Source organism: Citrus sinensis, chromosome 5 (assembly GCF_022201045.2).
Source record: "Citrus sinensis cultivar Valencia sweet orange chromosome 5, DVS_A1.0, whole genome shotgun sequence".
NCBI classification, from domain to species: Eukaryota; Viridiplantae; Streptophyta; class Magnoliopsida; order Sapindales; family Rutaceae; genus Citrus; species Citrus sinensis.
The window spans coordinates 30599911-30609420 of record NC_068560.1 but is presented as its reverse complement, the minus strand read 5'-3'; the positions used below and the strand labels follow the sequence as shown (position 1 = coordinate 30609420).

At 35.0% G+C, this 9510-nt stretch overlaps 3 protein-coding genes across 6 annotated transcripts; 1 reads left to right on the top strand and 2 right to left on the bottom strand.

The window, feature by feature from the left end:
* Positions 1-1622: 1622 nt before the first annotated feature.
* LOC102617747 (50S ribosomal protein 6, chloroplastic) lies at positions 1623-2183 on the bottom strand. The gene has a single exon (XM_006472298.4). It carries the CDS (start codon positions 2078-2080, stop codon positions 1745-1747), a length of 336 nt encoding a protein of 111 aa, XP_006472361.2. The 5' UTR covers positions 2081-2183; the 3' UTR covers positions 1623-1744.
* A 1510-nt stretch (positions 2184-3693) lies between these two features.
* LOC102617461 (ergosterol biosynthetic protein 28) lies at positions 3694-5991 on the top strand. The gene is made up of 3 exons (XM_006472297.4): positions 3694-3908; positions 4936-5142; positions 5685-5991. The coding sequence occupies exons 1-3, from the start codon at positions 3794-3796 to the stop codon at positions 5750-5752; spliced, it is 390 nt and encodes a 129-aa protein (XP_006472360.2). The 5' UTR covers positions 3694-3793; the 3' UTR covers positions 5753-5991.
* Positions 5992-6221: 230 nt separating this feature from the next.
* On the bottom strand, positions 6222-9250 carry LOC102617168 (uncharacterized). Of its 4 annotated transcripts, XM_025097067.2 has the most exons (3): positions 9018-9250; positions 8429-8759; positions 6222-7140 (listed from the first exon to the last, which is right to left on the bottom strand). In XM_025097067.2, the coding sequence occupies exon 3, from the start codon at positions 7076-7078 to the stop codon at positions 6497-6499; it is 582 nt and encodes a 193-aa protein (XP_024952835.2). In that variant the 5' UTR covers positions 7079-7140; positions 8429-8759; positions 9018-9250; the 3' UTR covers positions 6222-6496. The 4 variants fall into 4 exon arrangements, with proteins under 4 accessions (XP_024952835.2, XP_052298388.1, XP_006472359.2 ...); XM_052442428.1 differs by lacking the exons at positions 8429-8759; positions 9018-9250 and adding an exon at positions 7697-7912 and having other exon boundaries at positions 6222-7208; XM_006472296.4 differs by lacking the exons at positions 8429-8759; positions 9018-9250 and adding an exon at positions 7697-7908.
* Positions 9251-9510: the final 260 nt, after the last annotated feature.

Here is a 9510-nt window from a genome sequence, read left to right as displayed (position 1 = left end):
TTTTTGGTTGGAGAATCTTTTATTGTAAATTTTTACAACATAGATTTCCTATGTATTTGACAAAGCTACAGGTAAGGCTTGTTGTCGTTGGGTATCTTGCTTCTTTGGGTGCAAATATGAAATGACGTGTGGTGTATGCCCGTGCTGATGGTAGAACCAGAGACAAAAAATTAAAAAAGAAAAATTCATTGTTCTTAGGGATGGCAATGGGCACCGCCCGCAGCGGGTTTGTCATTACTAAATTCAAACCCGCACAAAATTTAAATTACTAAACCCACCCGCAACCCGCAGCGGATTTTAATTTTTTTATAAAAATTCACCTGCAGCGGGTTTTAACAATTACCAAACCCGCAATGGTATCCGGTGGATTTTTTACGGTTTTTCGTATTTAAAATCACAAATGTTTAATATATAATTTATAATAACAACTTCAAATTTCATATAACATACTCAATTTTATATTTAAATAATGTAAATGAAAAATTAAAATTTCCACATCAATTCAACACAAATTCTCAAATTTAAGTATAAATTATACAAATCCATTTAAAAAATACAAACTAGTATCTAAAAATAATAATTACATTTCATATTATCATTTAAAACAAGCTCCAAGAGAAGATATTCATTTCATTCACCACTATAAGCACCCATCTAACACAATGCCTATAATAATAATTAAGATTAATATTTTCAAATACTAATTCGAAGGAAAATGCTTTTAGTTTTCTTTAGATTATGACTTTAGAGTAGGATATAGGCCACATACACACATACACAACTTTGAGCCTTTGGCTATTTGTTAATTTAATTAATGACATTATTTTCTTTATACATTTTTAGATTAAAATTAAATTAAAAATATTTAAAAAAAATATTGCGGGTTTGATGGATATCCATGCGGGTATCCACCGGATATAAGATTAATACCAAATCCACCCGCATTCATGTGCGGGTTTTAATTTATAATACTAAATCCGCCCGCAACGGATAAAATTACCCGCAACAGACGGGTTTTAACGGGTGGGTTTGCGGGTACAATTGCCATCGCTAATTGTTCCATGTTTATGATACGTCTGAAAAGTTGTGCAGCTATCTAATCTTTCGACGGAGCATATGGGGAAGATTGAGAATGGATTAGTGAATTCGTTGATGATAAGAACCAAGCACGTGCGTTTGGATAGAAATAGCAGTATTGTTTTCGATTTATAGACTAGTAGTGGCAGGATAAGAGATCGAGCGACGATAACCTTCTAGAACGTTCTCCCGAGAACTGAAAGGAGAGAACATTGTGGACATTTCTATGTACGTTTCCCATGAATATTATCGGGGACATGGCCCCTAAATTGCCATCACAATGAAATGATTGATGTCCATTTTCTTTCTTTCAAACGAATTTAGAACTGCAAAACCGAAATATGAGAGTAAGTAAGTTTCAACAGCCAAAAGCCTTGACCATTATAAAATGCTCTGGTTCTTAATGATTTTCTCGAACGGTGATATATTCTCGATCAGACAGTTCAGTTCATCATACTCCTATCGAATTCTGCAATACTAAATAAACACAGACCAGAACAGCCGTTGAGTAGTTTCGATAGACCAACCATCAAACGCAATGGGAATACTTAAAACTCACAAGAAGCTAATTTCCATTAATCATTAAAACAAGAAAATGATACCATAAAGGGAGAACAAGAACCAAAGAGTGCCAAAACAAAATGGACAGAAGTCACTAGCCAAGAAGCTAACCACTCGCAAGTGGTGCTTCTAAAGCGGCAGGCTCAGTGGCGTCGGCCCCAGGCGCAGCAGCAGATGCATCAGTGTCGGTATCATCAGAAACAAGTGACCAATCAGGAGGAAGAGGAGGCAGAGGAGGGTAAACGGTTGGTTTTCGATTGACGTCCCAAGGCTGAGTCTTGCGTGGCCTCGTTTTCATGTGATGCGCCGTCGCCTTCTTCTGCGGCCTCGATGAGTTCTCTATCACCAACCCAACATTGCACTTCCCTTCCACTCCCAACTTCTTGCTTGATAAATTGGGAACCACTACAATTTGCGAACCGAAAAATGATGAGATCGACATTCCTCTTCTGTTTCCTTCGCTTTGGTCTGCGCTGCGTTTGCTCTTGCAGAGTGACGGATTTCTTGTCCACCTCCACCTTTCGATTGAGATTAGGATTTAGCAGTACAGCATTATCTGTCTTTGCTTCGTAGTAATTTCCATTCCCAAACTACCCTTCAGCTTCATTTATTGGGCTCAATTTTTCGGACATGGGCTTTGTGTTGGTCTTTTAATTCAATGTACAATTATTATTATTATTATTATTATTACTGTTAGCATGGTATGACTTATGCAGCTGCTATTGGATTGGTTCTTCACATCATGGAGCTTATATTGTTGATATACCATGTATTGATTAATTTTGCTTCTGATGATTTTGTTACTTCTCCGTATAAATTGTTTAACATTCTTATTACAATAATAATCCATCGACAAAAAAAATGTTTGAGCGAACGAAGACACTCAAATAATGGCCGCGTATTTTTGGATGGCAACAATAGATAATTGCTCTCATTTATTATGTTTTTGTTTTTTTACATTAATTTTTTTTAGGTTGGAAAAGCCCATATATAGAGAGAGAGAGCAAGAAGATTGAATGAATAAACTAATAACTGTTTGGGCAATTTTTTTGCGGTAGATGTAGTTTATTTACAGAATAATATACTGAAGCCTTTTAAATCAATTATTTGACGGGATAATTTGAAATTTTGACCAATTTGCTAGTATTTGTGTTTAGAAGTAAAATAAAATGAGAAACAACTCTAACTGAATTTCTAAATTACAAAGAAAAACAATTGAAGATGAAAATCCAACTGTTCTAATCACATTTCAATGTATGGCAAGATTCGGATGACTAGGAAAGTAGGACACTTTGTAGTCTAGCAAGCAACTTTATTAACAGATAAACAAAATCACGGAATCAAGTTATCAACTTATCATCATCTTCGTTTTAATATATATATATATAGTCGTGCTGAGGTGCAGATGCCCTCTTTTTTTTTAATGCAGATACATTGTTAAGACTTACAATTTTTTAATATATATATATATATATATATATATTGTGCTAAGGTGCAGATGTCCTTTTTTTTTTAATGCAGACACATTGTTAAGATATACAACTTAATAGAATTATTTTTTTAATGCACTATAAAATTATGTAATTTAATAATATTAACTCTCATTTTATTAAATCGCATGATTTAAAAGTATTTTTACACAAAAAAAAGAGGTCGTTCGCACTAGAGAATAATTGATATAGAATCATTGTTAGGTGGAGGACGGACATACTGTTGTGTAGTCTAATAATATGTTTGTATAAAAAAATAAACATGTCTGCATTAAAAAAGAAATATATATAGGAGTTTAAGCACGTGTTTATAAAGTGGTTGCTTATATAGAAGGATATTATACAATTTATCCATATTTAGAGGACCATTTTAAGCATTTCTGCATGTGAAGGTGAGCTGGAATCGAGAAGCAATCATAATTGTTTTGCTTAAACAAACATCTTAATAGGAAAGGAATTTTTTTTTTGTTTTTTTTTTTTGGGGTTTTGTTTAATCATATCAAATTTTTGAAACGGTGACGTTTATTACTTGTTTCACTTATTGACCCTGAAAAGTGTGAAGTGTTAACAGTGGAGTGCTTTAAACACAAAACAGATTGGGAAACAGATTGGGAGAAGAAGAGTGGGGAGTGCGTCAACAGTCAGCACAACAAAGGGAAGGAAAAATGAAGGCATTGGGATGGTGGCTGATGCTGGTGGGTTCCCTTCGATTAGCCTCCGTTTGGTTTGGCTTCTTCGATATTTGGGCTCTCAGACTTGCTGTCTTCTCCAACACTACCAGTATGTTATTGTTTTTAAATATATTTGCCTTGTTATTTTCTCTTCTCAATTCTTCTATTTTGTTTATTTACTTATTTATTTTTAATTTCTTAATGAACACCCAATGCGGAGACAATGCCCTGTATTTCTAGGCTTGCAAGTTGAGCAGAGAACCCAGAGTTTCGAGATTTTAAGATACTTACAATTGGGTTTCTGTAATAGTGTTAATAAAGTCATCATAGGAGCACAATAATTTCAGATGTTAGAGCTGTGGTATTTAGAGTGCATAAGCAAAAGAATAGATATTGATTCACTGATGGTGGATTTGACATTTGAGTTTGCTGGCTAATTAAGAAACATATGCTGGATTTCATTAAGGAGCAAAGGGACCAGGATGTGGTCCGTTAATAAAGTTTTAGCATTGTCATTGGATGCTAACTAGTTAGCCCGTAATGTGCCCTCTACATGATTTTGGGATTCATATTTGCCATCTGTGTCCTCATTTTTAGACTTCTTTCTGCTCCGCTCTGTCCTTTCTTTCCTGAAGGTTTTGCATATTCAAAGTTGAATGGGGAATTCGACAATCTGTTAATTCAAATTAAAAGTGCACTATGTACTTGTTTGTATATCTGTTATTAGAAAGCCACTAATGTTTTAAAAAGATTAGTTCTTCTCTTTGCTGACAATGTTTTCTTCCGTAGCTTCCAATTAATCTCACATGAAGATGAATTAAATTCTTGCTTCTGAAAAGGAACTTATTCTCGAGTTTTGATTGGACAGTAATCCAGCTCGCTGAATTACTCAGCTCTTTTGGATATCCACAGGGATATGCTCAATTTGCTGATGACAATGTCCAGGATTTCTTAACTTTCCATGTTCTAATTAGTAATGCTTGATTTTTTTCTTTTTTCTTTTTGAAAGTATATATTTATTTTTTCTTCCTAAAACACATTCATGAAGCAGCATCTGTTTCATTTTCTACGTTCTATTTGTGGTGAACTATATTATATGAGATACTGATGATCTTTTCTCTATGAATTCTATGTAGTGACTGAAGTTCATGGAAGGACATTTGGGATTTGGACGCTTTTGACTTGCACTCTTTGCTTTCTTTGTGCATTTAATCTTGAAAACAGACCGCTGTATTGGGCGACATTTTTGTCATTCATCTATGCTTTTGGTCATTTCTTGACTGAATACCTAATCTATCAAACAATGGCCATTGGAAATCTGACAACTGTTGGCATCTTTGCTGGTAGGAAGTTCCCGAACTAAAAATCTAGCCATTTTATAATGTCCTCATTAAACCTCCTTTGTGCTTGGACTAAGTTGTCTGTTTTATTTTCCTTGTCATCATTTTTTATTTCACAAAATTTTGCCATTATTGTTGAGACCGAAAAAATCTCGTCAATTTAATATCCAATAGATGGTAATGACACTTCTGGTCCTGATATTAGTGGTTCAGTTTGTGGACTTTCATCTGCCATACATGAAAAGCACTATCTACTCGTGAGTCCTAAACCCTAAGCATTTTGGATTACAATGGACCACGACCATTCAGGGTGAAGCTGCTAGTCTGTTTCTAGCCTGATATAGTCATTCATTTCATGAGTGACTTGTTGGCTGTAAGTTTAAAAGAATTTCAAGCTAAAATCCACATGTGCTGTCAGAATTTTTCAACTTCTAAATCTTGTCTTTTCTATAATCTGGATCTGGTTAATGTTTTTGCTGCTGACTTTTCAAATGACTAAATTTACTCCCTTGCTGCCATTTTAATTAAATGTTGATCTGAATCAGGTACATCAATAATTTGGATGCTGTTGCAGTGGAATGCACGCCAGCAAGTTCACCCCAAGGATTCATGAAATTGGATCATACAAAGACTCCTTTTTGTTTGTGAAATAGATTAATTTTCACAAGAGATTGTCATAATCTACGTGTACAATTTGGTAGCAAGTTTTGCTGAGGATGCTTACAAAGAATTTCTGATTGCTTTTTCCGGTTAGTATTGATTAAAAATAGATGAAGATCTGAACTCCGTTCCCCCTTCCTGCATTTAGTGTTTAATGTGAACCATCTCAATTGAAAGTATGTTATTAGCTCACGGCTTTGCGTTATGATTTTCGGCAACTCCGGTCAATTAGTTGATTTCTGTTGTGTTTTACACAACCTTTCAAGATATACGACTGCGATTAGGTTATGTTGTTCGATATGCCAGCGAACACTTTTCGCTTATAATGAATTAACCAAGTAAAGGAGGGGAAAGATAAATCTTTTCATCTAAAACTGAAGGAAACCTGAAATTAAACAAAATATAAAAATTTGAAATCGAACTACTACTTCAACCAGCATTGACTATGCATCATCATCTTATTCCAGAGTAATTCTACATAGCTCAATAGTCCATATGATTATTTCATCTAGGCATTAAACATTAAGGCACATAGAACAAAAACATTTGTACAATTGCCTATGGAAAATCCTTCAGGGCATCATCCACCATCTTAACTCTTTTTACCCTGCAACTACATTACTCATCAGCAAGCATCTGCATCTTCACTGTTACTTGTTCCGACATTGGTGTTCCAGTGGAAACAGGTTGATCGATTCTATCTTCCAGCTGCATTTTCACCCTTGTAGAGCTCCTCTCTTGCTTCCGAACTACTTCCATCTCCATAATGCACCGGATTTAATAACAAGCTTTCATCCTCAAGTTGATTTTCTGCCTCTTCACTCTCTTGCTCTGCAGTTTCCTCTTCCCTCTCTCTATCTTCTTCATCAATGAGATCCTCTACTTCTTCAGGCTCTTCCTCTTCTGACTTGTCTTGCTCATTACCATCAATCTCATCATCTCCGCCCCCTCCTCCTTCATCTTTGCTTTCTTCAGGTTTAGCCTTCTTCGTCTCATCAACCTCCGTCTCATCAACCTCTTGTCTCTCTCCTTCCAAAGTGACTTGCTGTACTGGAAGACGGACGTCTTTTCTGCCAAGTTTAATGCCTTCATGCTCACTTTTCACTTCTGATTGTGTTGCGGTGCCCTCCTCGTATGCCTTCTTCCTGTCATATGACTTTCTGACTTGGTGAAGCAACCAGAAGCAAATTGCAAGCAACAAGCATATTTGAAGAAAGTGTTTCACCTTAAAGCCTTTAGACCTTAGGTTTTTACTTGAAGATTGCTTCAAAATGGTCATTTTCTGAAACTTATAATTCTCAGTCAAAATTCTCAATGGAAAGCGCTGAAACAATCACCAATCTGCATAAGTTTGACCGGGAGAGTAAAATAGTAATCAGCTTAAGCCACACACAACTGCAAGTCCAAACCTAGCATCATTGCAAAGAGGCGAAATAAACAACAACAGGTAATGTACATGCAAATTCTTAACTATAAAGAATTTGCAGGAAAGCTGCGTGCCTGGCAAGGTATATGGACGATTTCGGAAATTAGCCTTACGAATTCAATTTTAAATTGTAGTAAAAAAGACAACAAATCTCCACTATTCCTAGAAATGAAGTAAGGTTTCATTACAGGTGTAACCATGTAAGCACTGAAACGGCCATCAAATCACATAAACGAGAACAATAAACCTTTAAAATTTGGAAATTTAAGTCACAACTACAAAAATCACAACACCCATTTCAATATTCAAGTATTCCGACTTAAAGAAGCCAACAAATCCGTTGAAACTTCAAATTTTGATCTGAAACTTACCAAGAACAATTACAACAGTGCAACAATTCACACTAATTTTTTTCTTCCCCTAAGAACAAGATAATACTAGCAATAAAATAACAAAATAATTAAGCATTACCTTTAAGTTTTGTTTTTTGGAGTTAAAAGTTTTCAATGAATTGACCAAAGAAGTGGTGACTATCGGAGAGAAGAAGAGAGTGAAAATGAGTGGTTAAAGGGTGTGAAACATGTGTCTTGCTTAGAAAACACAGACAAAGAGTGAGTTAAGACACTAGAATGTATGCATTTATTTAATTAAGAACCCATCAACTTCGGTGGCTAGTGGTTGTTTGCCTGGCTTACCACATATGGCTGCAATAATTGTATGAATTTTATCGTTAACGACATCGTTTCTTCCTTACCCAACTCCTTTGCCACTCAGAAATTACGGGGTGTGATATCAGACGAGTGACATGAGTTGGTTTGGTTCCACTTTCACTCTGTTAGTCTAGATGGCTTCGCTCGATGCCCATGTGAAGTAGGGCCATTAGCCAACTAAATAATGATCCAAAACACTTTGTGACATTTCTCTTTATTATTTTTTTTAAATCAACTAATTTCAGGGCGCGAGTTAATTTCCTTATATTAACGTAGAGATGCAACAATTCAAGAGAAAAAAATTGGTAATTAGTAGATTAAAAGTGATTTTTTTTATTTAGTTGTTTCTCGATATCAGTAAATAACTAAATTTATTCCTTTACAAATAAATAAATAAATGAGCTATAGCAATAATATAACTACTACATTTGATGAGACCATCAGATGAGAATCAGACGGCTGTAGTATAATGCATCAAAGTGACATAAAGCACCTAATTAAGGCTCAAAAGCTCCTCATTACAAAAATATTGGGCGGCTAATCAAAGCTCAGAAGGTTCCTCATATCAGAATTTAACAGAGCAAAAATGAATTCTTGAAAACAAAACCTCTTCAAACCCCTCACTCGCCTTTCTTCACCGCAATCCGCAAGACACTTCTTCAGCTTTTTGCAAAAGCCTTCATCGCCTTTTACTCTATTCATCTTTCTCTGCCAAAATTGCTCTTTCCATCTCTTCTTTTACTCCAAAAGGATGAATCTTGAACAAGAAGAATCAAAAGAACAGTCTGAAGCGGGGGACCAAAATAGGGAAGTTCGACAAGTATCTGATGAAGATGAAGAAGCAGTTAAGGAACTAGATCATCAGTTATTTTCAAAGATTCCAGATTCTTTAATTCTTGAAATGCTCCCAATCGATCTCTTGTTTGATTGTTTAAGAACACAAATGTTCGATCATATTATCAATAATGCTGATTTTAAAGACCAGTTTCAGAGTCATAGACGTCATCTACTTTTCGTGCCTAAGGTTGATTGTCGAGCAAGAATCAACATAAAAACTTGTAAATCCAAATTTAAACACATACCCGGATTATATGCGGAAAACTGATAAACCAAAGTTATGCGACTGATTTATGGTTGGAAGATGATCACAAAGTCAGAAAATCCTCTCAATTCACATTGCACAAAGTCAGGAAATCCTCTCAATTCACATTGCAAGAACCCTTTAAGCTTCTCTTGACTTGAATTTTCCCCTTTAAGCTTCTCTTGACTTAAATTTTCTCCAAATTGCACTTTTGGTTTTTTTTTTTTTTGGCTTAACTTCTCTTCTCTATAGATTTGCACTCTATTTATAGCATTCTAAAAGTAGTGATCATCTTCTCAATAATCACTAAATAAACTTAAACAATTGTTGGAATGATCATATTCTTAATGATCACTTAATATCATTCCAAGAGTAGTGATCATCTTCTCAATGACCACTAAATAAGCTTAAACAATTGTTGGAGTGATCATCGTCTTAATGATCACTTAATATTTTTCAATATAATATTGTAAGATATTATAGAGTTCTAATTT

Bases quoted from the DNA above. Each gene is read 5' to 3' on its own strand.
- LOC102617747 (XM_006472298.4), bottom strand. From the start codon at position 2,080: ATGTCGATCTCATCATTTTTCGGTTCGCAAATTGTAGTGGTTCCCAAT.
- LOC102617461 (XM_006472297.4), top strand. From the start codon at position 3,794: ATGAAGGCATTGGGATGGTGGCTGATGCTGGTGGGTTCCCTTCGATTA. The intron at 3,909-4,935 runs GTATGTTATTGT...AATTCTATGTAG, and splicing joins TGTCTTCTCCAACACTACCA to TGACTGAAGTTCATGGAAGG. The intron at 5,143-5,684 runs GTAGGAAGTTCC...GATCTGAATCAG, and splicing joins AACTGTTGGCATCTTTGCTG to GTACATCAATAATTTGGATG.
- LOC102617168 (XM_025097067.2), bottom strand. From the start codon at position 7,078: ATGACCATTTTGAAGCAATCTTCAAGTAAAAACCTAAGGTCTAAAGGC.